A 20,408-nucleotide genomic window follows, 5' to 3' on the forward strand; every position below is an offset into this window, starting at 1 on the left:
AGCATGGGAAGGGTTGGTTTCATAGGATTTTATTTGCCTTTTAGTTATTTTTTCAAAACAGCTAAATATGAAGTTCTAGGTTCTAGTCCAGTGGAATCCATTGTCTTTCTCCAAATTGGTGACAATTTGCACTGCTGAAAACCTGATCCAAGTTGCTTGATTTTGCAGTGCAATTATGAGAAACATTTAAATGCATATTTAATTAAACCCCAGTTATCTTCACCTTATTACTTGGTTGACCAAAACTTTGCCATGTTTGCATCTATATAAAAGAACCTTTCTTTTTTTAAAGGCACTCAAGCAGATAACAACATTGAGTTTGTACTTAACTCACCTGGGAGACACTGCTGAGTAGTTAACTCATGAAGTGCCAACTGATACTTGGAGGAAACAGGTTGTTTGAAATTCACAGTTCATTTTTTTTAGTTTGGTAGATTTTTTAACATTAAATTCTACCATTAACTACAACTTTGCACATATAAGTGGGGTTTTTTTTAATTCATTACTGTTTCATAGCAAATTTGTTAACATTTGTTTTAGTTGAGCTTACTATTAAACCTTACTCTTAAACAATGTATATATAATCTAAAGAAATTGTCATGTAGTTTGCTTCATTCACTGATTTGTGATAATCAGAAATACTTGGATAGGCATGGGAAAAATGTGTTGACAGCATGTTTGAAATACAAATGTTACATATTGCTCTTATATAAAGCAAAAAAAAGAAAAAAAAACAAACCTCAACCTACCGAAGGAATATAAGGCTGTCATGCCATCTAGTGGCAGTTGTTCATTCTCAGATTAGCTCAATCCATATGATGCTAATGTATTATTTTTAGCCTTGTTGTGCTTTAGTAGAGCTGACCTAATGCTCTAGTAGAGCATTCTTACAGTAAGAGAGATGAGCAAAAAGAACTTTTCCATTTCTCTTCCTGCCTAGCATTACTGTTGTATATAAAAAACTGAGTTTAAATAGCACTTAGGTAGTGAAAATAACCAAAATAGATTAGTGAATTAAAAATCAATAACAACACACACCTCTTTGCATTTCAAAACAGAAACAGTGAACTATTTGTATATAAAAGAAAATGTTTCTATAAGCCTCTGTAGAAGGATATAAGATGTCTGTTCTTTTTTAAAGTCATTGATCAGTGAAGTCTCCTAAAAAAATACAGATGGTACCTTTACATCTCTTCTGATTCCAAGACAGCTGGGAGTGAAACCAGCCCATTTACAGGTTCACTCAGTCCTGGCAATCACTTAATCTAGCTCACATGTGTTAGTCTCCTAGAAAACATTCTGCTGGCTGGGGCTCTGCTGGGTATGTGATCTGCTCTGTTAGCCCCCTGATACTCACAGAACGTCCTCCCAAATTGCTAATTTCAACAAGCATCCAACAGTAAGGACTATGAGGAGGGAGAAATCCTCCGGTGCCCTTTTAAAGCCATTTTGAAGTCGCTGTGTTGTTTCTGTGATTTGTCCACTGAGGAGTCGTTGTTTGTGCAAGGAATGAAGATTCCTAATTCTGGCAGCTAAATGACATGACTGAAGTTAAATGATACAGATGTCCCTCAGACTGATCTTTACAGCTCCATAGCGTGTATCTACAGTGATTTTGAAAATATTTTGCTTCTTTTTAAACTGCTTTGAACTGTTTCAACTATTGTCTTCCTCTAATCTTCGTGTAGTTTCCTGGTTTTCCCGGGCATTACCATTTTTTATCCCCATCTGATTTTTCTTTCAAGCAGCCACACTTAGTTTAACAATGGCAGCATCCTGCTTAGTCACTTATCTTTCATTCCTGGTCTTCGTGTTTTCCCCACTTTCGCAGCATTGCCTGTCTGCTTACCCTTCCTGAGAACAATTATAAACTTGTTCACAGGAAACAATTTATGGGTGGTAGTTGGGAAATCTATATTCTCCCTGATGCAAAATCTGTAGTCTGACGTCTTTTTGGTAAAGATTGAAAGAATCAGCTGTTCCATATTTTTCAATTTTGAATCATGGAAATCTCAAGTTCCTAGTAAAATTTACCCGTGACACAGATGAAACTGTATTGGATACAGGAAGGCCTTCATTTTTGCTTAGGAAAGCAAGGAGATACTTACTATTCAGACTGTAGAGATAAAGTCTCAAATATCTCTTGCAAAATCAAAAACCTTCTGTGCTATATTTTTTGCTAAAATATAAATATACAGATCATTAAAAATGAACTGTCACATGACTGCAGAATTAGCCACATGTGCTACATGCTCACACCTATGTTAAATTCCAAACAACGGAGCAAAGGAGACAAGTGTGGGTGCAAAAAGCGAAATGTTAAAGAATTGGGTCCTGAGCAGAGCAGATACAGTCAAGTCCCAGAAGCTTTGAAAAGCATCATGGATTGTTAAATGTTACTGTAAGCAAATGAAACATCATCAAATCTGCAAATGTAGCTTCTAAGTAAACCTAGCAGCTTTGGTAGGCCTTGAAAAGCTTTGAAAATATGAAAGTGGATTTTGAAGAGGATTTCTTTCCCCATCTGCCCCGGGTCTATATAATTAATGCTAGTAAGGAGAAATTTATTGTACGTTTGGAATCTCCGTTGTTTGTAAATGCATCACCCCAGTATTGCCGACTTACACCCACTGGGAATAGTCAAGTGCATAAAAATATTTGTACGTATAATTCTTTGCAGAATCAGGGTCTGTGCAGTTTTGCCCTTGTCAGTATTGCATTATAATTTAAAATAGTTTAATAATTAATTTGACTTTTTAGACTAAGTGGGAGGGGATTAGCATCTAAAGAGATCTGTAAGTAGTTTGTGTTTGTTCCTCTTTTTTCTTTCGTTTTCGCTAAATAACAGAAATAAAGTCAACTTTAAAAAGATAAAGGTGTCTGACATCTGCTGGCTTTGATAATTCTATCCTGCAGTTGTGGTAATGGTTTTACTGCTCATAACTGTTAGAACAAATTAAAACTGCTCAGCTTGAGTAACTAAATAAGCTTTGAGCCCACACTTCCCCCGCCTCCCCTTCCACACGCACCAGCTCAGGCAGGCGCAGAGCCGCTGCTGGCTGTGGATTAGGGCGAGGGCGAGGGGGGTGGGACTGCGGATAAATCACGTACCTAGGGGAACTGCTCTCTCCTTTCAGAATCCTGTCCAGAAAATCAGTCTGTCGTTTGCGATGTACTGACCATGCACCAAAACCGGCATTGTAGTTAACTTTTGGAGTGTGCTAAAAAGTAGCGGGAGGGTTTGTCATGTATATACGTTTCCTTCTGTTGAGGTTAATTCAGTTCCTGTCATAGCTTGACTATTAGTCTTTACATGAGCCACAAGTGCTTGGTTTTTAAACCAAAATCTTTGGAGGAAGATAATGCATTTAGCTTCACAATAATATATTTATTAAATATAACAGCAGTAATTACTTCTAACAAACCCTGATTTGTCATTTTCAAAGTTGTTCTAAAAAATCAACCATACGTCATAGTCAGGGGTGACTAGAAGGGTTGCTAAATTTGAGAAAATATTTCCTCATACTTAGTGAGCTGTGTGTAAAGTGTCTGAATTATAAAATATGGTTTATTTTTTTAAAAAGGGTGATACTTCCTGACCTTCCAGTTTTAGCTTTAATAAGGTTTGAAGAGATTAGTTCTATTTTCTGTAATATTTTAATTTAATAAAAATAAATATTGAAATTATTAACCTGGTTTAAAACACATGTATTTCATAGCCTTTTTAAATTTGTGCTGCTTTTGAAATCTCTTTTAAATATCATGTGCATAATTTAGCCTCTTTCTCTCCCACTTGCTAAATCTTCGTGAGCATGAGATAATGGTATTTCCCATAAAGTGACACATATGCAATAACGGTACAATTCCTAAAGATCATCTATCAGCAAAATGAGTGTTACTTACTTGCTCAAATTTCTGGGGAAGTAGCCTGACTAGCAGGAAGATCCTGCTTCTAAAATCACGGAGAGATGTCTAGCTAGGGACAAAAGGATTTTTGTTTGAGAGGGGTTTTTGAGGTTTTGTTTTTCATTTTTGTATGCAGAGTATACAAGGTATACGCTCCCTTGTAGAAGAGTATTCCTAGCATTGCAGCATTCCTTGTTATTGTGGAACAAGTCCAGTATTTCTTGGTGAGGGATAAAGCATTCATTTTAACTGAACGGATAGTATTGTTTGTGTTGTAACTGTTGGAATCTTAAATCGTGGCAACACGAGGTCTGTGGAAGGCTTTTCAATCTTTTTTTTTTTTTTAATTATGCCCTACACTCTAAATTAAATCAAACCTCTTACAGTTGCCATTTATAGGTTGCCAGACCATGTCAGGCAGCTCTTAGAAGACCGTAAATACGGAAATGATTTTTATGGGGATCTTCATCTGAAGTGCAAAGACGTACTTGTGCATGAAAATAGATTTGGTCATCAGAAAAGGCCAGCATCAAGAGAAATGCTTCCCTTCTCTGTGCTGAGAATCTAATGCAAACAATTTCATGTGAAATAGTGTAGAGGAGAAACAGATCATTTGATTTATATACTTGTAGATTACAAGATACACAGTAAAATATAAAAACAAAGACCTCTAACATCCTAACAGCCTTTTGGGGGGTGAAGGAGGACAAGAGGGGTTATATAATTAACAGTGAAATGCAACTGAATAGAAAAGTAATTTTTGTTAAGCATTGACGATAGCCTGTCTGAGCTTCATAGAAGATAAGTTACATGTTTATGCTCATCAGCAAACTGTGCCAGCACAAGTGTGTCATTTTGAGAGCTAAATTGGTTTAGCGATGGTTAGAATTAAAATGTGTTAATCAAGAATGTCTTATACACTGTGGTGACCACGATTGCTGATGGAGATGTCCACAAAAAAGAGAGGAAACTAAGTAAATGAAAATACATGAATTATAAATACTTGGCTACCTTCAATTCACACATATTTTATCGTTCATCATTGTACTCCTTAAGACCAAAAAAACATTTCATGGCTAATGGAAATACTTACACCAATGGTAGTTGTCAAGCATCCCTAAATCATTTTATAAAATATACCAGTCTTAAGGAGATATATTAAAATGTTACTTTCTGATATTTTTTCAGTACTGATACCATAATGAGAAAATGAAATAAAATTATCAAGTAAGCATTTCTTACCATTTGGACTGTAAATAGTTAAATAATGTCAATCATTTTAACCAGGAATAGAGTTCGAAGATGAAAAAGAATATGAGTCATATTTTCAGAGACAAAATATATAACTTGGCAATTGAATTCATTTTTTTTACTGGAGGAGAGAAGAACAAAGATTTTTGTTTTGTTTTGTTTTTCATTTATCTAAACTATATGTAGTTCATATAGAACTTGAAATGAATAAATGGAGAGGTTTGCTCTTTATGAAAATTCATATCTGACTTCTGACCTAGATGGTAGTAAATTGGACCCCCCCGGTATACCTGCTTATCAAGTAGCAGCACAATTGGTTTAAAATAATATGTCACAGTGTGTATACTAGTTAAGGCTGCGGTTCCATTTTACAGCTTCTGGTGATAAATAGTATTTAGACTTTATTTGTGCCGATTATGGTGACTGAATCATACAAACCAATTAGAACTATTCTAGTCCTGTTCTCTACTGAGTGCTAAAACTGTGTTTCATCTTGTGTTATTTAATTTGTTGTATGCTCTGTCATTTCCCTAAGAGACATTCTCTAGTTAGGAATATCATCAGCCTCTCAAAGCGGTTAGGTGTACAGTATAAGAAGATTATTCTAAATTTGATGGTGCATTTAAAAAGATAGTATGCTAAAAAGCAGTTAGCATTTGTTTTTGTTTGCGCTAAAAATCTGAATTTAGAAATGGTTTTGGGAAGCCCGCAGTGCGCTGTCTGCACTAGAGCTGAAATTAAGCAGCCCTGAGAGTTGAGCTGCCTCCTGCCCTGGAGAGCCACCAAGCCTATTTCCTGCCCCCTAATGTAATATGCGCTGTTAATGGCTCCTCCGCCAGCGCACTCTGTCCGCACGCACAACTACTTTCCGAAGACATTTCTGCATCCTGGTGCGAGCAGGGCCCAGCCCATTCCTCTGCTTTCTCAAGCCATGTAAAATGCAGCAAAGAGTATGGAGCAGGCGGCCTCTGTCACATGGAGATGTTCGGAGCTGTTAGAGCAGCAGCCTCCGTCTCCCAGCGCTGAGCTCTGCGGGGGGGTTCCTGCCCCCGTGTCGTGTCAGGATGCGGCATGAGGGTCGGTGCCCGTCTCCACTGCAGCACCGGGCTGCCCGGGTGAACGCGCTCGCCGGCGGCTGGCCTGCCTCCATGGCGTTGTGCTGAAGCACGTGCGGATGCAAAACGGTCCCATTTCCCGAGGTCTCTGCGGGAACACTTGCCTCTGGCGAAACAGTACGGCCACTGGGAGGGAAGAGCTGGGCGTGCAACATCTTAGATGGCTTTAGCCATTTGCAGAGGGAATGTGCATCAAATTTCTAAGCCTTTCGTGCTTGCTACTTAGCAAGTAACCCTAGTACAAACCAGTCAGCCCCAGAGCTCATCTTCTGGGCAGCTGAGACTGGTTAAAGTACTGTTCTTCTGACTGTGCTAAGCTTAAATGCATTCATTTAAAACAGGTCAGTGATGTGCTTTGAAAGCATATCTTTCATCCTGCTTTGACCAGACATCTGTGCTCTCTCCTGAGTTAAAACAAACCTCTTAATATAGCTAGCTAGGAAGATGTTAATGTGCATATAGATGAATGTTGTTATTTTAAGCTACCTGACTGAAAAAGTATTTTTTTCATACCATGTAGACAAGGTTCTCCTGTTCAGGCATTATTCATTCCATTTTATTCTCCTCAGGGAAACAGCCCTAGCTTGGTTCACTGTCATTTTGTCTCTTGGTATTTTTATGTTAGCAGACGTGTACAACCTCACCATTACTCGGGCCCAGTAACTATAATAATTGTTTTTGAAGTACATTTATTTGTTATCCTGGTATGTGTTTGTCTGTTACATTAAGTCTTCCTATCCGGGATAACGTCATGGGATATCATGTAATATATAGACACTGGGATAGATTCATATATTTGCTTTAAATTCTACCTCATTAAACAAGAAATAGGAATTCAAATGTGAGTGATATTCAAGATTACTTATTTGAATGTGGATTATTGAAAATTTTGCAATTTATGTGGAAAAAAATGAATTAAGTGTACAGGTATGAGTAAAGAAAGAATTAAAAATGTCAATGCAAAAAGCTAATCTAGCTGTGTTTGGAAGCAGACAAATTACATTCCCAACTTTTAAAAAGAAAGTAAGTTTAAAGAAAAATACATTTCTTGAAATTTGTCATACTTACTGGAATACCATATTTAAAATTCATTTATTCTCCCAGTGCTAGGTACAAGAAAACAAAAACACGTCATATTGTAGAGTAGCCTAAACAACTAAAAGAAGACAGAATAAAATTCACACAGCTGGCAGAGAAACAGGCTGGCATCTATGTGTTTATGTCATCAGCTTCCTGGTGGATAGTTTTTCACGAGACCTCGTTTTTATAATTTGTCTGGAAACCATTTTTCTTGAATATTGAAGCAAAATGTAGGCAGTAAAGCCACTGATGCTTCAGCATTGCTTCTTCAAAGAGTTCCCTACTGGAAACTTACAGTCTGCTTGTCCCTTTGTGTCCCCAGGGATTAAGAATAGTATTTTACAAGATTTTTACATTGTATGTGCACACGCACACCTTGGAAAATTGTTTTAATTTCACAGCTTGTAAAATATCCTTTACTCACTCTGTACACGGTTAGGATTCTTTCTTTAGCAGGGAGGTAGCAGAAAATACTAGAACTTGTGGCACCATCATTAAAGTTCTTGGATGTTTCTTCTATTCGAGCCTTTCTAATACTTTGCCATAGTAGGACATTATGAGAGCAGGAGCTAACTAATTTTAACACTTCACATCTTGACTTTATGTTATGTAGTATCAGTTCTTTAATATTTTATTTACTGTAAAATGATGAATATTTGTTTTCTGTGGTGGCCATACAAAAGCTTTTTCCTATCCCACTTCTTTTTCTCCCAGTTTAGCAGAAGCTTCTTCTTCTATTCCTTTGATCTCAGCTGCATGCTTTCAAGATACTATTTGTGAAACCAAATTATTGAATTTTGTACCTAAAGGCAGTAATTACAATATACTCGAGACCGCAGATGTCTTTAGCAAGCTGTTTCCAAAAACACTTCTGGTGTTGCTGCAACTACTGTGACATGCATGTTTTCAAATGTTGGTGGCACCTCCACCTAGAGACGTGTTTTCAGCCGTGCCTTAGATAAGGCATACTGGGCTATGTCTTTTGTTTTCTTCATGTTCTTTTCTTTTTTGTTTTGTTTTGGGTTTTTTTGCTTTTCTTAATAAATTAGTGAAGTTACGTGGCAGTTCCTGAACTTCATTTGAAGAGTTAATTGTAGTTTAGGATAGTGTGCAAAATCATTGTCTATACCTTCTCTTACTCAGTGTAATGTCCCAGTTGCAGATTAGAGCAGCCTGAAGGCTGCAGTAGTTACTAAAAACCCTTGAGGGCCGTTTCAGCATCTGGAAGTTACTGGGGAATGGAGCCACTCTGGTTATATCCCTTTTCTCAGTCAGATCTACTCCTTGAGAGATTTCATACTCAAATACATTGCTCAAAGTTTCCCTTAGGCAAGATCTCCCTAAGCAAGGTCTGGCCCTGAAATGCCAGATATATGTTGGTTGAAGAGTATCCTACATCCTACTGCATAAAGAAAGTTCCAGGGAGATATGTCCTTTGCCCCCCGTCTTCTTCAGACCTGATAGCTAAATCTATTGCTGTACTGTCAAATTATGGTACCTATCTTTTGGCATATTTTTCCACTTTAATTATTTCTTTCTATTTTTACCTTTATTATTTTTTTAGTAGATATATAGTTGTAATCCTTTTTGACTGTATATGTTGAGGAAGTTCTTTTGTAATCTATGCGTTGCAGGTAGCTCTCTCACTCCTTGCTAGCTGGGGTAAACAGGGAAGTGTTTGATTCATTGATGTGGCACCTAAACAGTCCCCTTAGTTGAACTCTGGGACAAGTAAGAAGGCTGTCTCGCTGTGAATTTAGTGTGGGCATCCATTAAAGGTTTTAGACTATCAAGATGCTGAATTCTGAGTTGACACAAGGCTGAGTTAGCAGAGAGAGATGTCTGACTGGCTTCAATGTACAAAGAATTTATTTTTTGCCTTCAAAAGACAAGAGCTAGGGAGAGTGATTTAAAGTCTATGGTCTCTGTTTTTAATTTATTACTCCTGTTTTGAACCCATTACTTTTTGTGATATATATGCTGCAATATCTTTAAAAGAAGGCAAGGAAAAAGTTTGCAAGAACTCAAGGAAAGAGAGCACTACTAACTGTCAGGAACAAAAGCCCACAGTAGGTCCTCCATAAACCATGCTCATTCCAGCTACTCTTTAACACTAAAGTAAAACTAGATGAGGGACTGAATGTCAGCTGTTAATTACAAGGAAGTGGCGAAGTGCCATGCGTGGCGAGGAGTGCCTCCTCCTTGGAATCTCCAGAGCTTAGTGGAGTCATGCGCGTGTCAGGCTCGAGAGCAACCGAGAGGCTGTCCTGGTCACCTAACTGGCTGAAAAGCTGTTCTTTAGAATACATTTTCATTAAAATATTTGGCAGAATTTCTTTGGTATCTTGGGAGGACTTTTGGGAGGCAACCACCACATCGATTGTGGAGAGGTGGAAATTGAATAAGTAACATGAAAGTTAAAATATTTAAGTTTTTCTTTTGATGATAGAACTTTTGCAGTAACCTTGAATAGTAAATTATGCTTCAAAACAGCTTAAAATCTTTTAGACTTGTCCTTGCACATCACTATGTCACCATTTTATATAATGCTGTATGGCACTTCATTGGTACTTTATATTCTGCAAAACATTAACTGTGATCCCCAGTTGTTTATATGTTTTCTTGCCTGCTCTGTAGAGCCATAAAATGTTCATACCCAGGGACCATCAAGAGCTATAATATCTATCTGGAATTTAGCAGATTAAGTCATTCATCCCAGTTCCACTTGGGCTGAATTGCTTAAAGAATGGGAGAAGTTTTAAACATTTCCACAAATAAATTTAAGGGAAATATGTAAATATTTACAGTATATAAAACTTCTTTTAAGACAGAGCTGTATCAGAGAGGCTCCTGTAGTTATTTCATGCAATGAACTATCCAATCAGACAAGAATATATGCACTAGCTCTCAGATCAACATCAGCCTAAATGCTTGCTTAAGAAACAATGCTTCCAAAGAAACAGCTGGTAACTTGTTATGTCGTGTCAGAGAAGAGTCTTAGACTTACTTTGTGAGCCTTTTATTAAATAGACCTGGTACCTACCTATATCCAGATATACTCAGATATCCAGAGCAGCTACTGATGTCGGGGGCACTGCAAACCAGAAAATAGTGATTCTAATTGTCAGGCATTGGAAAAGTTTTGAAAAGTAAAATAGTGATTTTGTATGAACAACCTCTTGCTCTAGTTAATGCGAAAGGGGGAGGTATCTGTTTCAGAACTTTGTGCTCTTTTATTTTCTGCAGCACTGGACGTGAAAAGCACTTCTTATATACTATTGCAGCTATACAAAAGTATGTTAAGATCGTTTTTTAGGATTTTTATAAAACGAATAGAAAGGTGAACCCGTTGGGAGAAAGGGGAACATAAGTAGATTAAAGGTGATAGAATGGTTTCCATCCTGCTTGAAAGAAAATCTGAAAGTTGAAAGAGTAGACATTCTGTGAATAATGCACTAACGTATTACTAGTACTATGTAATGTGATGCTGTGTTAAAATATGGTTGACTTGACAGACATTACTCTGTCCTTTTTATGAGAGGTACAAGTGTAAATAAATGTAAGGTCTTGTTTGCTGAACGTGGTAAAGCAAATACACAATATTCACTAGAGTGTGCTGCACTCCATACAATGCAATTGACTGACCTTTAAGGAAACTGTTTTCTAGTTTCCTCCTACTTGTACTTCTTCAGAAGCATCTTCATATTTACAGCCTTTGCCACATGTGCAACTCTTTTTTTCTTCTTTCTCATAATAGATTCTCACCCTTGTCGATATGCCCTCATAGACAGAAGACATGAATAAGCCTCCCTCTTCTATAACGCATAATTTCAAATGCTCTTGTTAATTTTGCAGTCTTTTCATAATTGTCATTTAACTTTTCTTCTCCAATTTGTAAAGCCTCTGTATTTTAAATTGCTTTCTAGTATCTTATTTAGAGTATGTGTTTATGTAGCAGATTATTATTACAACTTTCATCTGATTCTGAGAAGTGAAAGGTTCAGTTAATTTTTTCTGCAGATCACATGAAAAATATGATTACTAATTATTAGTGATATAATTATAATTGTTACTAATTATTACTAATAATATTACATATCTTGCTAATAAGGATGATCACTGGCATTTTAGCTTAAAACACAGTACAACTGACAGAGCCCAAATATGGCATTCATTCATGAACGGAAGCTGTCAACCACAGAGTTTTAGTGAACTGTCTATGGTCATTAGCTATAGCACACTAGATGGTTCCTGTGTAGGTATATTTCTTTTCCAAGAGGCCAAGAGTGGGTTTGTGCAATAGCTTGTTTGTCATAAGATATTCCTCTGGGAAAGTTCCATGCGAACATCCTTTCTTTTATATCTCTCACTTCTCCTATGACTCCTAGGGCAGTGTCATGAACGGAAATGAGCTTCTGTTTTATAATACATAGTTGCATGGCATTTTTGTTTTGCCAGTGCCTGACAATTTAGGCACAGGAGAGAAGATGCTAGTGTATTAGTAGAAGGTTTGAGAGGAAACCTCATGGAAGGAAAGATTTTTTTCCTTCAGCTCTTAGAAAAGTCTTTTATGTCTCTGTGTTCAGTCAAAGCATACTTTTAGCTCTTCATTTTCTTCTGGAGTCATAGGTACATTTGCTTGCCAAAATAATCCTCTTCATCATCTGTCTAGTCAGATGTTTGTGCCTTTTTCCTGTGGATCTCAAACTTGCCACTAATCTCCCTGCTTTTTAGATATCTGGATTGCTGTCACACTTGGAGGTGGAACAAGTAGAGATGTTAAATTTATTTGCTGATGCTAGCATTCATTTAGCATTTATTTCTGGTCTTAATGTAAGGGTCTGACCTTGTTTCTAGGCTGCACAGTAGTACAGTAGTAGTGACCACTAGAACGCATATAGTGCCTCATAGAGTGCAGGATGGGATGACAGGGTTGAGCAGATACTTGGTTTTGAGAGAGGAGGAGCTGTACTGAGCATGGAGTTATGTATGAAGGGATGGGAGGGGTACAACACTGAGTTAATATAGCTTGTATAAACCAACAAAGTTCTAGGTATTTATGACATAAACTTGAAATCTGTGTCCTCACAGGCTAAATCTTGTATTGTGCTTTGCTATATTACTATGAAAAAGTGAAGGGAAAGTATTTGCAAATTATTATGCTGTTATTTACTTCTTGACTCTTTCAAGAACATTTTTCTTTCATATTCCAGTGTTCTTATCTTTCCCCTTTATCCAGTGAAAAGATTAGATGTGTGATTTTATGATCTGAAAAGTTTATTATTCTTCATAGATCATGCATTAAGTTGTTTATATTCTGCTTTCACAATAGCTGTAGCAAAATTTTAAATAATGTATCTTCATAGCTACGTTCACTAAGGATCTTTGAATTTATTTAGTCTCGCTAAATATTGCAGAATAATGTATGAGCACTCTGTAGAAATATGTAAACTGGATTCCTGAGATGTGAGCATGACACAAGCCATATGCCTAATGACTTAATACAGTATTTACAAGCTAATTTGAATTATTCAGCAGTGATTCTTTTTTCATAGCCTTTCATGTCCCCTCGGTACCCTGGAGGTCCAAGGCCACCTTTAAGAATACCCAATCAGGTAAGAACTTATCACTGATGCACATTTGTGTTCCACGGACATGGAACAGTGTTGAGAACAGGGAATGTTCTCGTGTTGCCTATAACATACAAATTTCTCTAACATACAAAACTCACTTAGTTTCTCTCCACCCTATTTCATCTGACCATTAAATGGGTATTTTGATACAGTGCATGATAGATACGCCATTCCACTTGCAGCTCATGCTTATGCTTAGTTGGTGTCTACACCTCAAAATTTATTGTGCCTTAAGCCTGTCTACAGAGAGAAGATATTGTTGGCTTGTGCATGGCTCTGCTAAGCTCGGCTGATTGATGCTGTCCCCTCTGAGAAGATGGTAGACAGTCTGCATAGTTGCTATATTCTGTAAACTTCCCTAACCACATTAAGCAGTTAGATCTGAGAGTTATTTTACTGAATTCTACATAAAATGCATCACTCCCTCCTATTCCTTCTTAGATGTGTAAAGTATTTTTACTTCACAGTTATGGAGATCATCGGTGAGGTACAGCTATCTTAAAGCACACCGTGCATCTCACAGGCACTCTGAGGAGTTTATGAAAGCATCAAATTCCCAATTTCTCTCATCTCCATCAAAGGATATGCATGCTTGTGTAACAAGAATGAGTAATGAGCTGCTGTTCGTCAGCAGAGACCTTTATTGGCCCATCTGTGAAAAGATGGTTCTGGAAGCAGATAACATTTGTATTTTTAAGTTCTGTACTCCTTAAGTGTAGATAGAGGAGGAGAAAGCAGTTGTCAGCAGATGAAAAGTTAGAGATAAGCAGACAGAAAAATATCAGCTGAGCTCTGAAAGAGAAACTGGGTCATTTATAAGATTGGAAAAGGTTGATAGGAGAATGGAATAGATTTTTTGTGCAACTTAGCCTTCCAGAGCTGCCTTTCTTGTGGTCACAGCTTGATGAGGAGACTCTTCCACTCCAGCTTCAGCTATGGCTATTTTTTATGTTTGTATGACAGTGTCAGTAAACTGGTCTTGAGCACTGCACGTCGTTGCCAGAAAGTTGAAGTTTAAATTTTTGTGAGCTGGAAACTTCATGTTGCAAGACTCTTTCAAATGTTCCTCCTGATGATGTTAGAGAGCAAGTTAAGTTATATACAACGTAGGTATTTTCACAAACTTACTTATAATGACAATTAACTTTCTTGAAGTGATCATCAAGGGACAATATAAGAGTGCGATTTAATTAGTGCTTTAGTTAAATATTTGTTAAAGATATATTGTAACTCTGTACAAAACACCTTCCTACTTTTTCACCTTTCAGTAATATGTTAGTCAAAGATACGCCGGCATTTGGCTTTCACCTATTCTTTTATTTTTCTTTCTGTGTTTCTGAATTATGTAAATACTGGCAGGTAAAAACTGGATGTGGTGAATGCTATAAAAGTGCTGCCAACTTGCAGCTTTAGTTTCAAAAGCTATTTTTGTCTGAACATTGCATTATTTTCAGTTTAGAGCTGTAGCATAATCTTAGTGAATTACAGCTCCTGAGATTCATTTACATTATGCTGCATTCATGAATATACTGCTTTTGGCAACGCTGCCATACTGTAAGTTACAGTATATACAGGCAGTATGTGGAAGTAATAAACTATTGCAATGCAGCTTTAAGGCTGAAGTTTTGATTACATGAAAGTCAATAAAAGTCACAGTTAAAATTCCCATTGTAACTACAATTCTATCCATCAATACATTGCAATAGGGACTGTATTTCTTAGGCAAGGAAGCGCAGCACGGGGCAGGCGTACCTAGCATAGTGCAGTACTGTGTAAGGATACTTGAGGTAGTTGTAAACCTTTTATCAAGGAAAGTTAGCAAATACTGAGTGCCTTGCTGGTGTGCCTGAGATCCCTCTCGTACTTGAACATCTCGTCCTGCAAAAGCATTTGCTCTTGGCAATGCATTGTGCTGTGCAGATACACTCGGTTTTCTTGAAAAGTGGTGCTCTCCCTGGGAAAGGAGCTGCAGTCCCTTATGTAACTATCCACACTCTGGTTACCGCCTGAGTGAAGCGTTCAGTCAGCGTGCGCAGAGCAGCGCCTCCCTCCTCCTCCTCATCGCCACCTGTCATCCCTGACAGGAATGGCCAGTTCTGCTTCACCAATATTCGACACTTCTCTGTGTATTTCATATGTTGTCCTTACATATCATCCTGACTTTAAGATGCTGAAGTATCTGTAAAACTCTGATTTAAATGATGTAGTCTCAGATTATATATATTCTGTAAATCTTTAAAAAATAGAGTACCTTTTGACTAGGTGTTAAATGAGGTAACAATGTGGATCTTAGTTTTGAGTTTCATACCTCTTGTGGAAATAAGCGTTAGGATATATGCAGGTAGGTTCCCCTTCGTGTGTGTCCCTAACTGCCACAGTATTTGCAAGTCACGAGCAACCGCTGCGTCCCCTCGGTAAGCAACACCTGTATTGCCTGCGTGCATCACTTTCATAATATCAGATTTACTCACTCCACATAAATTTTTCCTGAAGATGTGTTGCTGTTTTGAAATGTTAAATAGCACTTTGTGGACCAGTCGCAAAGATCCATTTATAACAACATTTTCCTAGCTGACTAAAGTTTAGGTAAGAGGCTACAGAAATTAGCCTTAAACCTAAATCACTTACTATCAACCCAAAAGGCAGATAAAAATTTGGGGGTTTAAAATAATATGTTTCATTTGGACTGGAGGTGAAGTAACAACACAATGTATCTTCGTGCTTGAAGGCAAGATTTAGGAGTAAGCTTTGTGACTGCTGTATCTTCTGTAGATGGATAAATGGCTTATCTTGGCATTAATGCCCTTAGGACAGTAAAGCAGAGTGGGAGCTAAAATATCCACTGCATCACAGCCCCGCTGTACCTCACTCTCTGAATGCTGTGCACTTGGCTCCGTTATGGCTTGCTCTCAGATCACAGCCATCTCCACATTCTGGCCTCTTAAAGAAAGATGCTAAAATAATGGTTAAGAGGGAAAACTCTGTAAAAACTGAAGCTTAGGATAAATTGCCAGGTAACTGAGAAATAGGCAGTGTTCTTGAGGTTAAAAAATAGTAAGGTAAAGTGAAGGAAGAATTGGGGAAAAAAGCGAGAAAATTAGCCAAGGGAGATTTTTGGAAATGTATTTATCTCTAATCCCGTGGAAGCCCAAGAGTTTGTCTGTGCAAAACCACAGTCAGTCTTAGGCATTTAGGAGAGTTAACTCTTACGTATTACTCTTGGCTTAGAAGTATCATCTCAGAATTAAAAACAAAATACCCGTATTTGTGTTTAACATAAATTACAGGGGATTATCTCCTTTTAAAACAATTTTCTATGTCTGCAGGCACTTGGAGGTGTCCCAGGAAGTCAGCCATTATTGCCTAGTGGGATGGACCCAACACGGCAGCAAGGTAAAGTACATTTCTAAATAATTATGTAGAATGCTCAAAAGTACTGTGATCTCAAACTTCAATCTTTCTATGCTTCAAAGTTTACTGCAGCTTTGTAAGCTCTTCATTAAACTGAGAAGGAATGATTTGTTAAAGTTGTTTCAGAAGGTGCTTCTATATTGGATGGTTGTTCAAAATAGTTAATTTTCTTTTCAGGGCATCCAAACATGGGTGGGCCAATGCAGAGAATGACTCCTCCAAGAGGAATGGTTCCTTTAGGACCACAGGTACCTTCCACAGATATGTATCTGTTTATTTTGACAGGACCTATTACTTTAGCTTTTTTGGAGTTGAAGACTGAATGTGCCAGAACCTGTTTGTCTAATCCCATTTTTCAATACATTTTATCTCTTTTATAAAAGTTAATTCTGAGTTGCAGCTCTGCAGAGTCTCAAATCCAAAAATCAGTTATTCTAATTAACAGTTGAAATTAAAATGGATCCTTTAACTTGCTTATTTCAGAAAAGTTATGTTTGTCCCACAGCCCGTATATGTTGCAATCAAAGGCTAAAATTTGTAAAGGAGCACAGGCATTGAGTAGATGTTTCCTTATCCTCCCAGTCTAATTAATTTCACTGTTTGGGAGGGAAAAGTCAATCTCACAATACAACTAAATTAGTCAAACTCCTTGCAGCAAAAAAAATCCCCAGAAATTACTGCAAAGATTCTTCTTCATCTGCTAGAATTTTGGTGAGTTCCAGAGATATTTTGGTGCAAAATTTAAAGTTCATGTTGCCATTTCTCCTCTTTATCAATCATAAGCATCTCTCTGGCTCTGTTTTCAAGGAGTGAAGCAACCTTGGATTGCAAGAATCAACCTTCCCCATAGTGCTGACCTGTTTGTAGTTGTATGTAGGCTCTTTGAAAGTGTAAAAATATTAGTGGATATCTGTCAGTATTACATTTTAATAATTAATGAAGTTAAAAGATAAATTAACACTGATGTATACCTGAAAAATGAATCCAAAAGATTATTTTTTTGTCAACTCTCTCAGTGAAAGAAAACTTTGATGGTGGTGTTTTTTACAGGTCTTGCTAGTATTTTGTTCTCCGGTGTGCTCATTGTGCCCACACTTAAATTTTTACTTCCCCATTTCAGACAATCTCTCTAGTGACTTCTTTGTTCTTTGGAATAGCAACTGAATTTTAAATGATTAAATAGCTTTGCCTTTTAAATCTGTTCATAACTGTCTTTACAGTTTTGGGTTTTCTTGATAGAAACTAATTGTGCAGTTCTACACAACATCTGTTGTGTGACCAACAAACTGTTATTAAATACATTTGTTGGTTTTTCTGTAGCATTGAAGTATATTTACCACATGCCTTTTAGAGGTAGAAAGTGAAGCTTTGCAATGCTGCCATATGAGGTTGAGCTGATACTTTATGCAGCACCATTAGTCACACAGCAGGCAAATCTCATGCCAGTTTTTATAAGGATGATTTTTCCATTTTTGCTGTCCCTTAAAATCCAGTGTTTTTTAGGGTTTTTCTTTCTTTTACTGAACGGCATCTTAAAATGGGGAAAAATATAGCTAATCTATCCAAAATTTAAGTTCCCAAATTAATCTTTTCTACAGATGCATCATCATCTATCCTTGTACCTTGCTTTTAGGATCTTCTCAGAAAAGCATTCAAAAAACCAAACTGATAAGATCTTTCACATCTATTTTCAGGTCCTCCTGCAGGTCTGCTCCTGTAAAGTTAACTTAGGCGTTAGCTGGGAAGCCCTGCTCCCTTGCTACACAGGCAGAAAAATTGGGAAACTCATAATGTACTGGTATAGGAATGGTTATGTCAAGTATAGCATATATTCGTTTATTTCCCAGCTGATATAAACTTTTACCAGGGGGAACATTTCTATGCCCATATGACTGTGTCTATACTATATGCTTATAGCAGTAAAAATCAGGATGGTAAATAATTTTTTCATTATAAAGTCAAACCTTACATAGTGTGACTGAAGTCCCCCCAAAACAGAAGAGTTACCTCAGTTCTATATTTTTCAGGGCTAGACTTTATTGAACTAAACAGCATGAAGCAAAAGGCACCATACAATCATAAATGCTTGAGTCTGTCAAAAGCTCCAAAGGATGTGGTTCGGGCTTTTTCAAGCAGCAGTTATGCCAGCTGAACAGGCGACTACCTCAGATCTGTGCCTGGCTGTTTATTCCCAGTCTCTCATATTAGCTGGTGAATTTCACACATGCTTCCTATTGCATTCTAGTCAAGAAAAATTGGGTTATCTTAAATATTTAAAAAATAAGTATTGGCTGATCTGGCTTATTTTAACCACCAGAAGTTAGGTAGCTCTCTTATAAACAGCTCAACCACTAGATAAGCAGTGGTGATAGTGACTTCTAGTAAAAAACTGTAAGGAGCAAATTAGGACAATAAGCTCTGCAGAAAGCACAGTGGAACTGAAAGAGCCTGTGTTTCAATGGTCTTAATGAAAGTGCTCTTACTCTAGGAGCAAGAAGTTTTTCCAGTCCTGCAGGATTCCATAAAGAACCTTAACCCAGGTCCACAAAAATGATTCTTGAACTAAAATTAAGAGAGGAGATATCCAACAGATCAAATAAGGAGAATAGCTTAGCCCTCCAAATCAAGATGGAAAAAATGAAATAAAAAAGTTACAGAACTACTGCTTTGTTACAGCAAGACTGTGTCATCTTCCAGATCCAGTAGTGCCAACTGAAGCCGTTACTGTGCTCAGCTGCTTCTCACTACCCACCACTTACTGCCCTACAGTTCTGACAGAGGAGCTGTTAGTGTGAGCATCCTCTAATCTATCATCAGGCAAAATTAGCTAGGATAACTCAGGTTAAATAAGTGGTTTGAGTTAATCTGGCTGACTTTTTGCCTGAGTGTGCACACCAGTTAGTCTGCTGGCAGTACAAGAAAAGGCAGGAATGAGTAGTGGTTGATAGCCAACAACTATTGACTAATAGTATGTCCGGATGACACTGTTGGATCTGGAACAGGACATCTGTTTGCAGCCTTTGGACCTATTTTTGCAAACCAGATAACTATGGGACACTTTGGGGAGTGTCTAACAAGGAAGAATTAGAATTATGGGCTTTTTGTTTCCAGCAACAGAACCTCTTCTCATGATTCTAGATCAGCTCTAGGTATGCTAGCGTAGTCATGCTATGGCTTGTATCACTCAACATAGATGCAGCACCAGGCCAACACTGTGAATCTCATTATCACATTTCTCCCAGATCTTCATGACTTCATGTTCACAGGTACTTGTGAATCCAACCAATACAGAGAACACCCATAAGTTTGAGTCATATAGTTTACGTAGTTTATGGTTTAGATATATAGTTTATAGTATAACTACAGGATATTAGGGTTTTATTATTGAAAAATAGACAGCAACAGTGGCTTAGAACTTTTTTTAAGTAAATAATTTTCTTGCCCCCTTTCAAAGTGCAGAGCTGTTCATTTTAGAGCATATGCTATTATTCATTCCTTCAGAATATCAGAAAAATATTGCAGGATTAACACAAATTACAGTGTGAATTAATGTTGTGAGGTGAGGCTGATTGTTCTGTTTGTGTTCATTTAAATAAAAAATAGATATAATTTAGTTTTTCTTGTAAATAGTAGAATTGCTAGGCTTTTGTCATAAAATCATCAGAGCACAAACTCTGATTTTATAGGCCTTGGACAATTTGTTTATTGACATTGTTATGACATTCAATACCATATTAAATAATTTTCATAATTTTCACATTAGTTACCTTAAACTGATTAGGATGGGCTCATTAGAAGAGATATGTAATGGTTATTTTATATGTTATAAGAGTGATATCTTATCTTGTAATTTCATACAACCATTTATTGATGCCCTGTTCATTAACAAAATCTAATTAAAAATAGTTCTATTTAAATTCCATAATGTAGAAATCTCAGAAAAGTCTGCATTTCTGAATTTGAATGAGCTTCCCTGGCATAAAAGTTGAATACAGTATAAAACCTGCCCCTT

General features: G+C 37.2%; 1 protein-coding gene across 3 annotated transcripts in view; it reads left to right on the forward strand.

Annotated features, from left to right (window-relative positions):
* Positions 1–20,408, forward strand: part of LOC112983671 (single-stranded DNA-binding protein 2) — a 193,678-nt gene that overhangs the window by 137,966 nt on the left and 35,304 nt on the right. For all 3 annotated transcript variants that reach the window (XM_064499882.1, XM_064499884.1, XM_064499883.1), the window contains 3 exons: positions 12,908–12,967; positions 16,312–16,378; positions 16,574–16,644. In XM_064499882.1, the coding sequence (XP_064355952.1) occupies positions 12,908–12,967; positions 16,312–16,378; positions 16,574–16,644 (198 nt within the window). The remainder of the gene's footprint in view (positions 1–12,907; positions 12,968–16,311; positions 16,379–16,573; positions 16,645–20,408) is intronic.

This window comes from Dromaius novaehollandiae, chromosome W, assembly GCF_036370855.1.
Source record: "Dromaius novaehollandiae isolate bDroNov1 chromosome W, bDroNov1.hap1, whole genome shotgun sequence".
Classification (NCBI taxonomy): Eukaryota; Metazoa; Chordata; class Aves; order Casuariiformes; family Dromaiidae; genus Dromaius; species Dromaius novaehollandiae.